The sequence below is a fragment of the Leuresthes tenuis genome, unplaced genomic scaffold, assembly GCF_036924035.1.
Source record: "Leuresthes tenuis unplaced genomic scaffold, fLeuTen1.0.hap1 SCAF_8, whole genome shotgun sequence".
NCBI lineage: Eukaryota > Metazoa > Chordata > Actinopteri > Atheriniformes > Atherinopsidae > Leuresthes > Leuresthes tenuis.
Genome location: NW_027325362.1, coordinates 10,409,599 through 10,424,863, shown reverse-complemented (window position 1 = coordinate 10,424,863; position 15,265 = coordinate 10,409,599). Strand labels below are relative to the sequence as shown.

Below are 15,265 nucleotides of genomic sequence, written 5' to 3'. Positions count from 1 at the left end.
GAATTATACATGTTGAAGAGAAAGTGATTATTATTTATATTTTAGGTCTAAGTCCTCTATGTACAGATGATGATGAGCTCTTTATTAAATGCACACGGATTAACTAAAATATTTTGACCACTCACAGACTAACAGCAGTAATAGTGCAAGTTAAATCATTTGTTGTTTTAAAGGTGTTCGGTAAGAGCAAATGTGCATTTTTATAGACTTGAGGAATTTTGAAAAAACCTAAATCATTATGAACAGAAAACTCAGCTAGAAATATCTCTGAAATAGTAAAGTTTGTAAAGTTTGTAAGCTGCTCCTAGTCAGGGATGATTGGCATCTGGAAGAGGTCAAGGAAGGGCAAACCATGAACCAGTGACAAAGTGTGTGTCAGAGCCACTTAGACTATTCTTGGAAGTCAAAGAAGAGCAGCAGGTCTCAGCAGACCAGACATTATGGATCAACATAATAGGTAAAGATAGTCAAAATGTTTAAGCACACAAGTAAATGATTCATCATTCATGTTTGTAACACAGCTGCAACAATTTGTACTTTAAGATGTATGTTCACTCCAGCAATCTTCAGAGAAAGAAGAAGGGTACAATGTCAGAGGCACTAAATGTACCTGAGATGTTGATGAGACACTGCGGCCAAATAGCTTCAATAGTTTCAGAACAAAGCATTATATTACCTGCTGAACAGTGCTGTTCCCTCCATTTAGAATGGAAATACCCAGTTTTAAAGTGGGGGCAATCATTGAACCTATGGAGCCTGAAATAAATAAAAAAAACACAGAATGTACTGTATTTACTCAAATGAATAACTGTGCATGATTCACATTTAAAGGAAGGCATGAAGTTAAATTAACAAAACTCTTCAGGAAACTGAAAATAAGGTACTTCAAAGAAAAGCTTCACTGTCTTAACCACTGTGTGTCAGTCTTTATTTTCATTTTACTTTATTATCAACAGAGTAGCAACAGACCAATCCTAATATGAGTGATTTATTTCAGATGTTTAAGTATTTCCCACCTTTGCTGGCGCTTATAGTTTGCAGGACCATCTCTGAGGCTCCACGGCAATGCAGCCTGGCCTGCTGGTAGAGCAGCTTCTGTTTCTCCATCTCCTTCTCCTGAGACAAATAATATGTAATTTTAAAATAGAATAAAATATTCAGTGTTGTCATCTGAACAACATATAAACTCAGGATAAAAACTCAAGGCTAAATACTTAACAGAATGTCACATATTTACATTGAAATTGAGAGTCCATTTACTCACTTCAAAGCTTTCCACCTCCTGCTCTTCTTCATCATCAGCTTTTCTACAGCAACTCTGGGAAACCAAACATATGAAGCACGGCAGAGAATGCAGTAAGTCGATACACAAGAAATAAAATATTTACAAATGCACAGCACCATTTATTTCTGACTGGTATTATTACTAAGATTATTTTGTCATATACTGCTTGTGACATGCACCGGGACATCAAAGCAGACCTAAAAGCCCACGAAGACCTGATGCAACATTTGAAAGTATCTGTGCCAAGGTTTACAGAGCCCCTCGGATCTGAATGTGTTGAAAGAAACAGTAGTATATGGTTTGTGTCTCTGCAACGGAATTTATCATAGTTAGGAGCTGGTAACTGGCCTCCAACTCAATGTGTGGACATTTGAGTCCTTTCTATAATGCGTCTCGTCTTCCATGATGAGCTGAGCATTTCTCTCGCTTCCAGAACAATTATTTGAAACAAGATTATCACACGATTTCCTCACACGGTAATGCCACAATACAGGCATGGAGCCCAATCAAATGATTTGACACAACTAATAGGTTCTCCATTTGCAATTACCTTGGCCATAATAGCAGCGTAGGACTTATAGAGATTGTCACTTCCATGCTTACTGTGAACAAAAAAAAAAGGAGATAATATTAGTGTATGTAAGGCTATGGTCAAATGCATTCTGGATATATCTGATCAGTAACAGGGTTCAACCCATATATTATCCTTAAGATTATACTGCTGAGCATGGCATCATATCAAACATCCAAAGCAGTGTGCGGCACTGCACATGTTTCCTAAACATGGCCTAAATTATTTGATTACACCTCTGTAGTAACAGTACAGCAGTGCTTCCCAAAGAAGCCAATGGATTGACACCATCTTACTCTCTCATGACATATCACAATGATATTCCTGAGACTAGTCAATCAAAGCCCGATGGATTAAGCGGGTATAGAAAATGGATGGATGTATAGTCAATCAAAGCATGCATGGGGAAAAAAGACAATGCAAAGGAAATCCTCACAAATACTTCTTCTTGTATTTTGTTTTTATCGAGCAGAATGAAGCTGAAAAAATAACAGCAGTGAAGATTTCTACAAGACTGATGTTGATGCATGACTAAGCTGTAATCAAACATACAATTGGTTTAAATGGTATTGGCAGTAATTCAAATGGGTCTATTGTAAAAAAAAAAAAAAAAAACATCTCTACAGGGTGAACCAAAACTCAAGGCCCTTGAGGGACCTGAGTAACATTATAGATTCCTGGCTTTTAGATAATAATAGGTAAAGCTATAGAACAAAAAAAAAAACACTTTGGCCATTTTGTATTGACTTTCCAGGGGATGGATTTGACTAGTAATAAAAGCAGACTGGAGTTTTCACTGCACGTGATCTTTTATAATGAACACACACCTGCTCTCTGTCAGGGCGCTTCGACTGAAGAGTGTAATGAGTTGTAGGAGGGGATCGATCGGCTTGGCACCTTCATCCACATCCTTTACTTCCCCTTTGTCACCCTCGCACTGTTTCATCACTCCCCCCTTCTGCAGTCCAGGGAGAAAGGGTAGAGCAACTAATGTGTGGCCTTAAATGATATTACAAACCGGCTATCCAGTTTCCTACGGCTGACTAGAATTTACAAATAACTACTTTACTCCAATTCAAACTCAGCATATACAGAAAGATGCTTTGCATGATAATATTTATGTGCACAGGGAAGATACCAGCCATAATTTAGGGCTTCTGAAATATACTCAAAAGTAAATGGTTGAATTGTCATAAAACAATGCTGCATGTTGGTCACGGTAGTGAGGTGGCTCCAAAATTTGAAAAACAAAAGCATTACATATTTAGAAAAGAGAGCCAAGTTTTTCTTTTCTAGGTTTCTGAATAAAAGTCTGACTGGAAGCTTTTAAACATTTGAATAATTTCCTTTTGCAGCACAGTGATTTCACTAGTATAAAAACTGTTAAAGCTTTACAGAAAGGTATTAGTATTTAGTGTAATTGTGCTTAGTCTACAGTGGCAACACATATCAAACCCCACCACATGTCTATGAAAACACATGAAAAGAACATAGATGTTCAAAGAAAATGTGTATTTCACCTGTTAATTCTAAATATAAGGCTGGTTTACTCTTACAAGTTACAATAATATCTTTAACTGAGACGGATGCCAACAAGCCTCCTGTTTCAACTCACAGCTAAATCCCCCACAAGCATCTCCTCAAAGCTGTGGTCTTCAGTTGATATCCAGGATTTATTGTAGCCTTGAAGAAATAGGTTGACAGCTCGGTGCCTACAGGGAGGAGGTGAGGGTGAAGAAATGTGAGGGAAAACTTAAAATAACAGCAACCAGGACAGGAGAAAATTATTTATTGACAGAAGGGCTTTCATTAGATCCATCAGTACTCGTTCCTCAAGAGCTCAAGGGTGATTGTTAAAAAAGAATTTGTGCAAAACCTCTCACATACTTTAGCCCACGCAGAGCTTCATTGATCAGTTTAATGCATGAAGTCCCGAGTGTTTTTACCTGGGTAAGTTGTAGAGGGGAGTCATCCGAAGACAGGCCACCACTGCACGTTTCCTCTGTTTAGATAGCACCTTGTGCCATGCAGGTTTTTTATTTCTCTGTGGGTGTTCCACCTGAAAACCAAGAGACATTTAAAGTGCCCGTGACCCTAAAGTAACCTAATATGCTGTCGTAAATTAGGGCTCGGCGAACAGACGACACCATTGTCCCTTACCAGTTACTGACTAACATCATAATGTGCTAATTAATAACAGTGTATAAAAGAGGCTGTATACTAGCAGCTGTGCAACATATGTAGTGCATGAAAATACCGTGCCATGACTGCAGTCCACAGTGGAGCAGCCAAACAGAGGTTGCTAGGAGTCAATTCAAGAGCCATGTCTCAAGGCATGAACATAAACACATACACAAGAGGACTATATTAGCAGAAAACAAAAAAGGATGGTTTTACCACTGTAACAAACTGCAGGAAACCCGCTATTAAGTTAGCAAAGCTTTGAACTGAAATATAAACTGTGTCTGATCTGGTGCTGCTTTCATAATTAGCCACATTGTGCTAGTTTATGAAAAAAATCAGTTTCATTAGAAGTTAAATATAAAAATATGTAGACATCTAAACCTTTAAGCTTGATGAATGAGACAGGAGAGATCTGAGGTATTGTTGGGATGTCAATAACAACACCCCTCAAATTCAATCAGAAGTGAAGTGTTCTGTCATAATGACAATGCAGTTTGTACATAAAACACATTTCCATAAAAAATAATTGTCTTGACACTGCTGGATGTTGAGAAAGGCAGTTCAGCAGCACTTATTGCTTGCTTCATTTCACTTGACTTCACTTCACTGATCAAATACAATTCACTTCACAGTGTCTAATGATTGAGGAGGATGGATGCACTCAGTGTCACTGTATTTTCAGAGGCCAGGGAGACCAAGAACAGCCTTAATAAGGATTTTTTCTTTATAGAATGAAAACGCTCACCTGATCCAGGTAATAAAGGACACGAGCTATTTTTAGAATCCTGTCAACAGTTCTTTGTGTCTTGTTCTCAAGCTGGTTTTCTGCATTAAGTATCTCCTGCCCGATTCTGTTCGATGCCTGTAAAAACAGAAGAATGGCACATTTTCTTTCTATTGTTCCAAAAGAAAGGCTAATGGAGAGGTCCTGTTTATTGATCTATTGCAAACAGAAAAGAGAATGAACAAGCACCGTTACCAAGAAAACACATTTAAGAATAAATGCAAGAGTTTTGTATGCTGAAAAAAAAAATAAATAAATAAAGGTGTTGTTCTAAATCTCGGTTTCTTAAGTGCTTTTGACTTCCTGAATCATATCATCAAACAAGAAACAATAAAGACTCACTGTGCACAATCTAACAGAAAACATCAGTTCATTCAACCAAAGGATGAACCAAAAACCATTCAAAACTAGGATAACATTTTCGATTAAAAAGTTTAATTTTCTTATTACAAAGGATCGATTTTGATCACTGACTTATGAATAAAGATCTTTATTAACGGCTTATGCAAGCAGAAATGATACATGCATAATGTTGCATAAATTAGTCTCATTAATGTCACGTTAAAATCTCTGGTGAGGAATGAATCACTTAGTGATATCATTAAAATGACAGCTTTGGATTTCACAGGCTGACAGAGCAGTTTAAGATGCTATATATAATATAAGTTAAATGCATGTTAAATGCATTTCAGTAAAGGAAAAAAAAAACATTCAGAATATTGCGAAAATCAAACAAACAAAAGCCCAAATAATCTTTAGTCATACAAAAAATGAAAAATACAGACAAATGTTTATAAAACCAACAACAGAAATGATGTGACGGCCAATACCTGACTCTGAAGATGTCCAAGGCAACTTATAATATGCTCTCGAATCTCATCTTCATTGTTTTTCTGTAAGGAAGAAACATTGTTGACATTAGACACACAACTGTGTAGTGAAGATGCATTAGGTTTGAATATGTCAAAACCAAAATCAAAACCATGTATATGTGTGCATTTGATCTTGTATGCACTTCCCTGACATCAACCCTTCATTTACTGTGGTTTTTCTATGATTACATACATTTATGGCCATTTACATACGTATTTCTATGTCTATTTATGACTTTTTCTGAGTTTCCGTGTAATGTAAAGAGCGATATAATTACAATTTCCATTGTCATTCTAGTGAAAAATATCAATGTGCAAAGATCTTAACACATTTACATTGAACGAAGCAAATTTCTGAGACGGGGATTTTAATATGTTGATATCATCCTTATCTCCAACTGACCTGAGAGAAGCTGTCCTTAGCCAACACGATAAGACTTTGGTCACTTGGAAAACAAACCCTGAGGCCCACAGGGACCAGCCTCTTCATGGAAGCTACAATGAGAGAGGTGTGTATAGAATAACGATCCCCCTTCCTCTTCATCCTCCTCTTCTCAAGGTTGAACTAAGCAGCACGAAGCCATGAAGACATGCATGTTTTTGTTATTTCAACAGGACTACAAGTACTGTCAAAGCTATTAGAGATGCAGTTCCTGCAAATGGCTATATGCATAGCTCACCTTCGACATTTTGTCTTTGGAGACCAAGAAAGCCAAGTTGTTGATCTCATTTTGGACCACATAATTCTGTTCCTCCCATTTGAAATGCTGTTGTAAAAACACAAGTGAAGACAATGTACAAGGTTTATGTAGCAGAATATTCGCTTGCATTTTTCTGTAATGGCAGGTGCATGAATAAATAACACTGTGTGCCATTCTCACATGAGATTTGGCCCAGAATATAAAGACCTCTGCCACCATACTGAACAGCTGCTCAGCCTCAGGGATCGGATCTTTCAGCCATCTGGCTCTGGGACAAGACAGAACAAAACATATTAACATCAGAGAATTTACTCCTGGTAAAGCTGAGCCAAGCATCAAATGATAACTTAAATAAAAAATTTTTTAAAATACATCTTTAAAAAAAAGTTTGCTGAATTTTTATATAATTCACTACTAGCTGCTAAACTAATTCTACAAAAATGGGATTTTTCTCAATGAATTGCAGTCTTATCAAATGGAAAATTTGCTGTTCTATGGGTATCTCAAGGACTTCAGAGGACAGGCAATTATTACTGTAGAGGTAATATCATTATGTGATAGTAAATAGGTTTCATGTTCCACTGAGTCTATAAATGCTCCAGTTTACTCTTGAAAGTTTTACCCCCAGAAGGAAACCATGCTTCTTCAAACCTTAACCTCTCTTGTTAAAAACTTACCGATTAGAATCCACAAATTGAATGAGGAGTGGATAGAAGGCATAGAGGTCTCGGACCAGCACTGTGTACTTCTCCTGTATCTGCAGCTCTTCTTCAGATGTACAACAACCTTCTGCTTTCATCTGCTCCTCCTCTAGCAGAACACATTCTGTCCTCTTCCTCAGTTTCTCCATCAGTGGCAGGAAGTGGCTCTTCAGCAGCTCAGTTTGTGCTTTGCATATGATTGGCTGAGAAAAAACTGAGATAGGAATGACAGACTGCTTAACTGACTGGAAATCATTAAACATATCCACACAACCAGCACGACACTGTATATTATGGCAATACCTGCAAGCTGTTTCATCCAGTCCCCCTTGCTAGCACCCACATGGTTGTGGATGATGCGGAGGATGTAGCCAATTAGATCACTAGCATGCTGAGGATTGACAGAGGTGAAAACATGGCTTTCTGGCAGGCCTTCAGGGCCCCTGTGCCACCAATGGGAAATGTAGCTACACAACATGGGTAAAGTGACCTCGGCAACATGGATGTAGTGAGCCTGGTGAGCTCCAGCTCCAGCACAGGCCAACTCCTCTGCTTCTCCCAGTGCCTGTCCCAAAGAAGGCAGGAGGGGACACATGTCCTCCACTTGATCTGGCAGTCCCTGATCTAATGGAAGAGGGAGCTTATTGACAGTGCCGTTGTGCCCTTTAACTGGACAAATGTAAAAGTATCAATGCTTTACCTTTTATCTCAGTAGCATTCATGGTATTGTAGATGGAATATGGGTTATTTTGGTTTAGGCTTGGTTCCAGAAAGCATACAGGAAAAGCTCCAGTCAAGGCTGCAAGACATGCACCTGCTGCTGACCTATGCCTGTATGGAAATGAATAGTTAGGACTCAGATTTCAACAACCATATCTTGGACAATATAGGCATAGGCCCAGTTCCAAATCTTCTACCTGGCCCTTCCACATTCTGTTTTGCAGCAGTAAAGCGCCCCTTCTCTTTTGGGATCAAGCAGTATTGTCATGTAACAATACAAATGGCTCAGTGGAAGGGCAAGATGATCACAGCTTGTTGATTCCTTAAAGAGAAGGGGCACCTTAAGGAGAGAAATTTGGATTTGGCTAAAACTGTTCAGCTCATATCTTATGAGGTAGCTGTTCTAGAACAAAAGATTGTAACAAAAGCGACATTAGCATATCTTTTTTTTTTTTTTTAAATCATGTAGCAATACAAGCAGTACCCCTCCATGTAGATGCTGCTATTGGTTCCAAGAGAGTAGAGGCTGTTCAAGATCCTGTAACAGGACAACTGGATACCGTCAACTGGAAAGATAAGATAATGTTGAAAAGTGAGAAGTTTTCTCTCAAAAACAGCCAGTGACACTGAGCTAGCTGAATGCCTGATGGTTCAGGTGAGGAATGATATGTCGAGGGTCAGGATGTTAGTGATGGAGATGATATGCTCCTGCTGCTCTGTTGCCATGACTGAAACTCTTAATGAGAACTGATTTCAAAGACGAGGAAGGTCCCCAAATAATTTCAGGGGTGTGGATACCAGCTGTTCATCTTACTCCTAAGCATACAGAGGTAAATGGATGAGAGTAATGAAATCACATGAGGCGGTTGCATGTTTGTTATGCTGAGATGCTATACTAAGATAACTGAAGGTGTCTTTACAAGCTGCATTTGGAATTGTGTGTTTATGGGTGTAAACAGAATCTTAAACATTTTAAGAAATTCTTCCAACAGCAAAGCCAACACAAGAGTAGTCCTTACCCAGGAGGTCCACTCCATAGTTTTGGTTACCAAGATGATGGAAAAGGGAAGTGAGGGTGGGGAGAAGAATGGATGTTGTGTAACTGAGAACCTTGGCTACTCCTCGAGCCAGCTGGCCTCTACTCTGAGGAACGGAGACCAAGGTTTCAGAAATCTTTTCCACAGTCATCTCTAAATCAACAGCAGCTGCCTCAAAAAATGAATGCAGAGATGTCTGGATAGACTCTGGGGCTGACTTCACCAATGCCCTAGGAACAGAGGGTAAAAAACAACCTTTACCTTACAGAAATGTCTGGATATGGCGTGGTAAAATGAAGAATAATTAATTTAGACAAAAGTAGATATTGTAAAAGGAACAACATCAATGAAAGATGTGGAAAATTGAAATTCAAAAACCTATCATGTGGAGAAAGTTTTGGATTGTGAAAATGAAACCAAGTAAACTGACTAAAATAACTTGCTAATCTATTCATCCGACAAGTCTTAATGATATCAATCTCTGCTGAGCCAAAATTGGGCAAAGTCATGCTTCAGAGGCGTCCTTAGGGGGTTAAAGTGATATCCACCACATATAGATACCATCAGTGTATCAGTGGCTCAATTACACCAGACATGGTGGTGCAAAACTGATAAAACCGCAGGCAGAGTGAAAAGACCGATTTAGGCAGTGTGACAGTCGTGCCATCTCGCTACCTGGCATCCAGAGCCTGCGCCAGAACACAAAGGCAGCTTGCAACTGCTGGGGTATCAGTACCTGAGAAGACATTGGTACCCAGTACATTCAAATCATGAGAGAAAATACACAGACAGACTTGAAAAGTAGGACCATAGTGAACAACTGATGTATAAACAAATAAAAACAAGTGGGTTTTTTTCCACACCATCCTTACCAATGAGTGAGATCCTGTGTCTTACGAGAGATGCGAGCTTACAAAAGAGGCTAAATGTAAGTAAGTAATGAGAGAAATGGGAAAGTTATTACAAGGCACAAAATCAGAGGGTTGGCAGCACAGAATGATCAAATCCAATAAATAAATAAAACTGCTCAATTACTACGTTTTGTGCTTGTGTTAATCATTATGTTGTTCGATGACAACATAACAATGACAACTCAAGCACAAAACATATAAAATACTGCATTGTGCAATTTTAACTTTTTTGGTTAGGGGTGACGCATACCATGCAACCATCTCCTTTTCCTTTTTTAAGGCATGGCTTCTGTTGTCACTTGAGAATAATGAGTCAGACAGGAAATACTGACGATGGTTTTTCACATATTGTTCCAAAAGAGGAAGGACAACCTGTGGAGCAATGGAGTAACAGCCAACAGTCACTTATCAAATAAACATGTATTCCATGCATCTCCTTTGGATTTCTTCAAATTGTAAAAATAAATAAAACCACTATTTGACGACATCACACACATTATCTGCCAGTTTGCCCCACTGACGCGACACATTTTAAACACTTGATGAGAAATCACATTCTACAATAATTATTTTTTCAGGATTTCACCAAAACATCAAATAAGTGCTAAACACATCTGGAAGAAAATAGCTCATATTCTCTTATTAGATCCCCCATTTAAATTTGTCAGCTGAAATTGGCTGAATCCCAAACTCCAAATTAACAAGGCTCCCCCTTCTTTGGCATTCATGGTTTTGGAAGGGAATCAAAGTGTTAGGGGACCTGTATTATGACGATACTTTTAAATCCTTTGAAACACTCAAGCAATAATATAATTAATCACAGAATCAATTCTGAAAGTGCCTACAGATGAGACACCTGCTTGATGGAGGCAGCAGCCTTCCAGACGTAAACATAATTTTGTTGTCAGACCCAACATGTAAAACGCGCTGAAAATTTACAGATGAACAGAAAGAGAGACTAATTTAGAATATGCCTATTTGAATGCATGCGAGACTGTGACTGAGTGGGAGTTGCAGGGTGTCGAGATGAGAAGCATGACTGCTCACAGTCTTGGCTGGCTGGGTCTGACTCAGGGGGTCCCATCAATGAAAAATGAACCCATTTCATTGCTGCCTACTTGGAGGCAGAGAAGTGTGGGAGGCTTTAATCTATGTCCTGATGGCAATCGAAACGCCCACATGGATTTCCAAAATGGTTAAATAAATTATACGGCCACAAAGGGCTTTGCTTAGAGGGGTTGCCCGTGGCAACCATCTAACAAAACTAATTAGACGACATAAATGAGAAAAAAAAGGTTAATGAGAACAAATAAAAGGGCACTGGAAAAATTTAATTGAGGGGAGCTAAATCAATGTCAGAGATTTCTTATCACACAGTAGACTTTGACTGGGTTTAGATTTGCATTTGAGATGAGGCAAACCTTCTGAAAAAAAATGACTGGTTGTTGGTCTGGAGCCCTCTCTCCTTTAGAAATCTGACCTCTGGCTTGTATCACCTCTGAAAAGAAAGTCAGGACGATAAATAAGAAAAAAAAAGTATACATGACAGCATTTACAGTAGGTTTCAATGTAATCTTCTTAGATTAGCATATTCAGATATTACCCAAACTGCACAAATCAAAACAACCCTGGAGCAAACTTAAAGAATGAAGACTGAGGAGACAGTTCCCTAATGTTCATAAATAAACTGTGAAGCTTCAAAGCCCAGGCTTTTTACAGTATGCTGTAATCATACAGTACCACAAAGGGTGGTACAAGTTGATCGAATATATTGCAAAATTACTTTCACATTTTTCATTCATCATCATTTTTTTTTTTTGCCTTAACAATGCAGACTATCTTGTTACCAAGCTTCAACATGTTTTCTTGGGCCTCCTCAGTGTGAGACAGCAATCGTTGCAGCAGAGTGTATCCAAAGCAGTTAGCCATGGCTGGAAAGTCCTCCACAGTCTTCCGATCCCTGTAGAGGGGGTGCATTCAAACAGGACTATAACTGAGCGCACACATTCAATACTTTATAATCTGAACCGTGTGCTTTATTACAAAAAAATATGTATGTACAAGAATTTCAGTGCAGTGTTGCAGTAGGGGGACAAAGAGTCAATTAATTTATCTGATGCAGTGGTAGTGATTTAATTCAGCTTGTGACCTGCACAAGAGGGTGCCAGGAGTCTGGGATGTGATTGCTATTGTACCTGCTTCACAGTATTGTTAGGAGAGCAATACATAAAAATGGAACACCTTGCTTCTTCCCATTTCACACTCAATCATAAGCTTATTCTGTACAGCACTCACCGCCACACAGAGTAGCCATTGAGCAGAAGGAACCTGAGTATATCCTGGGCTCTTTCTCTAAACTTGGCCTTCTCCTTGGCAGTAAGGGTATCATAGGGTACCAGCACTGAATGGCCACTCCCTCCTGAAATGGGAATGGGTCAAAAGGAAAGAAGCTTTAATAGCCCTTCAGTGATTCCTGAGAGGAGAGGAGATTACAGGGACATTGTGGTTATTTGAAGTGGTGCTGTGTGAAGTACTTATGAGGAGTCATTGCTTACTTGTTGTAGACAGCAATAAGAGCACTCTTAGTTGGAGAAGCAGGAAGGGGAGCTGATAGTTTTTAAGCAAGCAGCAGCTCAAAACAGGAACAGTAGAAAAGGGATTTTTTTTTCATCTTCCAAAGCAACACAATTATGGATTTTCACTTCACCTCACCTTAACTTCTGGCAGGTATTTACACTGGCACTGTATTTCCTCAACTCAAGAATGTCCATGTTGCATAGATAATACACAGCCAATGTACAAGCAATCACTGACCAGTAACACCGAGGTTCACGGGTTGAGAAAATATTCTGCCAAAGAAAACAACCATCTGTTGCAAGGGTTTATGAGGTTTTACTCGTTTTAGATATCGGAAAATAACACTATTCTCCCGTCCCCATCAGAGTAGCTCTTAGCTGGGCTACGCCATCACAATTCCTCCGTTTCATCAAACCGGGAGTGCTCTGTAGGCTGTCTTCTGTAGCCAAGACACAGACTAATCATAAGTATTTCACATGATCCCATTTCAAAAAGAAATAAAAAAAAGAAAAATATCTTAATGATAATATCAAAGGCCATGATATACCTTTACTCTCAAGTTCAGATTTCTTAGTCTTAGCCCAGGCATTATGGTAGTTTTCAGCTAATTGTTCAGCCATAGCCTGGAGACAAGAATATTATTTTGCTAAACAACACAAAGTATACATTTCTTTTCAAATAACAGAACTTGCAAAAGGGTAAACATTACCCATTCTGCAGATCGTGAAGTAGAATTAAAGCAGGACCTAATTTCAACATGATTTTAAATTGAATAAATGGCAATTAATACGTTTAGAGCTTACACACTGGTCCCATGATAAGGTGATGCTACTCATGTCCAATGGTTTAGGGCTGAAGGTTGATGCTCCTTGAAAAGACAGCTTAGATAGACAACAAGCGGCTGGTTACTTAAAAGAAACTGGAGGTTAAATAAATGTGGCCTAGGGGTACACACACCTGTCCAGACTGGGAGACCCTGCGAGTACAGGTATGCAAGCCAAATGAATCTCCTTCTTTGGTCCTCTCTATGGTCCAACCAAAGGCCAGCATACTCTTTATCGTCTCTTTTATTGCCCAACGATATGCCTCCTTGTCCTGGTTTAGCACATAAAAAAATAGCAACTCTAATACATACAAACTAAAATCAGTGGTCATTAAATGACAGCCACCGAGCAAGACTCATTTAAACTTAGAATTTTTTTTAAAAAGTGCTGCTCACTCCTTGCAGCAAGTTTTGTAAAGATGGCAGGGGGGTAATAACTGAAAAACCCTGAACAGCATGAATATTTTATATAACACGCACCACATTTAGTATGCAAGTGCCTCTGGGGTAATACAGTTCAACACTTTCATTATTGAAGTACATTTGTCTATATGACAAACCATAAAACTGACTTCTCAATCTACCTTCTCAGCTAGAGCCCTGTATGGCTTGAGGAGTGGGTGAACTTTGGTGGTCTCACACAGCTGCTCCCCATGAACCCAGCCATTGGCAAACTGTCAGGCATAACAGATTCATTAAAAATAATACAAAACCAACACATAAGTTTTGACACAGTTTTAGTAAAAAGTTATTTTAGAAATGTATTTATACGTGGTTCAGGGCAGTCTATAAGATCAACTGTTAGCTTCTTGCTAAATTTAACATACTGTTAAGCTCTGAAGAACAGTAACTGAGATATTACCTTGTCAAGAGACCATTTCTCGTGAGTATGCTCTGCATACTTGTTCACAACAAACTCCAGTCTCTCTGGCACAGACACACTAATGCAGGGTAAAATACAATACAGTATTTAGTCCTATTATACAGCAACAAATCCGATGGCAATTGCACGTTATGACGGTCAAAGCACAATAAAAATGTTTTTAGTCACATGCTGTGACAAAGTTAATTTGGTCTAACAAATCTGAGCTTCTACTTCTAAAGCAGGTCGGGTTTGCTTAAAAACATCTTATAATTAACATGATCTCTCTCGTCTGCAGATAATGAAGATTTCTGGTCTGTATCTTACTAGGAGATATCTACAGGTTGGAGGTCGAAGTGTCCATCTGTGTCTATGGAAGATTTTCTGTCCATTTCAGACAAACAGCTTGGGTCCACATGGTCAGGAGGCAAAGCTCTGGAAACTGCAACAAGGCACTGCACACACAGCCTAAACAACTGAGGCATGTAGGGCTTCAGTCAGACAGTTTGGAAAGGAAGGGAAGAAGAGAAAGAACAGGGTAAGGTACGACAATAGAGGATACAATGGAAAATAGGTTTAACTTAAACACATACAGAAAGTTTAGATCTGAAAGATTTTTTTTACCAGTCTGTCATCTTATTCTACTATCTTTGAAACGGGGGGGGGGCATATATATTATAATTTGCAATAATAATAAGTGTTATTATTAAAAGTGTTCTAATAAGAACACTTATTAGAAGCTGATCAGTTATCAGATTTCTTCCATCCATCGACTCCTTGATTAGAGTTTGGTTTACTGCAGAACAGGAATACACATGCACAACACCATTAAAGGGATAAATGTGGGGTCATTTATCCATTTGGGTTGTGTTGGCCTGCTGATGAAGGCAATTTATTTAACTCGTGTTTATTAGGCTTTTGATTTCATAAACCTTTAAATACTTCTTCTAATGAGGCCTGTCAAATTCACATACTGGTATGCAAAAGTAGGGCTACATCATGTAGCAATCAAGGCATGTGGCCAAGAGTCTCATTTCTACTCTAAAATTTAGCTTCAACTCCTGGAACTTAATATGAGAAATTTCTCATGTTGTCGAGAAAAAAAGAAGTCAGCTTAAAGCAAAATGGCAACACGCTTTTTAACATTGCTGTAAATGCACAGCAGGATACCAGCTAACATAATTAGATAACAAATTGTCAAAGTTTTCCTCATCATTCAAATAAATAATAAGTTGAG

At 38.7% G+C, this 15,265-nt stretch overlaps 1 protein-coding gene across 1 annotated transcript in view; it reads right to left on the bottom strand.

Annotated features, from left to right (window-relative positions):
* Positions 1–15,265, bottom strand: part of ryr2b (ryanodine receptor 2b (cardiac)) — a 58,624-nt gene that overhangs the window by 15,361 nt on the left and 27,998 nt on the right. Inside the window, exons 53-81 of the mRNA XM_072390794.1 lie at positions 14,356–14,519; positions 14,029–14,107; positions 13,751–13,840; positions 13,301–13,438; positions 13,147–13,224; positions 12,891–12,966; positions 12,062–12,185; positions 11,614–11,726; positions 11,188–11,264; positions 10,017–10,138; positions 9,728–9,777; positions 9,531–9,591; positions 8,838–9,085; positions 8,303–8,384; positions 7,799–7,929; positions 7,402–7,722; positions 7,075–7,312; positions 6,578–6,665; positions 6,377–6,463; positions 6,100–6,261; positions 5,655–5,717; positions 4,786–4,902; positions 3,803–3,915; positions 3,472–3,568; positions 2,684–2,814; positions 1,836–1,887; positions 1,265–1,318; positions 1,017–1,116; positions 677–756 (exon numbers count right to left, since the gene is read on the bottom strand). Coding sequence (XP_072246895.1) covers positions 677–756; positions 1,017–1,116; positions 1,265–1,318; positions 1,836–1,887; positions 2,684–2,814; positions 3,472–3,568; positions 3,803–3,915; positions 4,786–4,902; positions 5,655–5,717; positions 6,100–6,261; positions 6,377–6,463; positions 6,578–6,665; positions 7,075–7,312; positions 7,402–7,722; positions 7,799–7,929; positions 8,303–8,384; positions 8,838–9,085; positions 9,531–9,591; positions 9,728–9,777; positions 10,017–10,138; positions 11,188–11,264; positions 11,614–11,726; positions 12,062–12,185; positions 12,891–12,966; positions 13,147–13,224; positions 13,301–13,438; positions 13,751–13,840; positions 14,029–14,107; positions 14,356–14,519 — 3,336 coding nt within the window. The remainder of the gene's footprint in view (positions 1–676; positions 757–1,016; positions 1,117–1,264; positions 1,319–1,835; positions 1,888–2,683; positions 2,815–3,471; positions 3,569–3,802; positions 3,916–4,785; positions 4,903–5,654; positions 5,718–6,099; positions 6,262–6,376; positions 6,464–6,577; positions 6,666–7,074; positions 7,313–7,401; positions 7,723–7,798; positions 7,930–8,302; positions 8,385–8,837; positions 9,086–9,530; positions 9,592–9,727; positions 9,778–10,016; positions 10,139–11,187; positions 11,265–11,613; positions 11,727–12,061; positions 12,186–12,890; positions 12,967–13,146; positions 13,225–13,300; positions 13,439–13,750; positions 13,841–14,028; positions 14,108–14,355; positions 14,520–15,265) is intronic.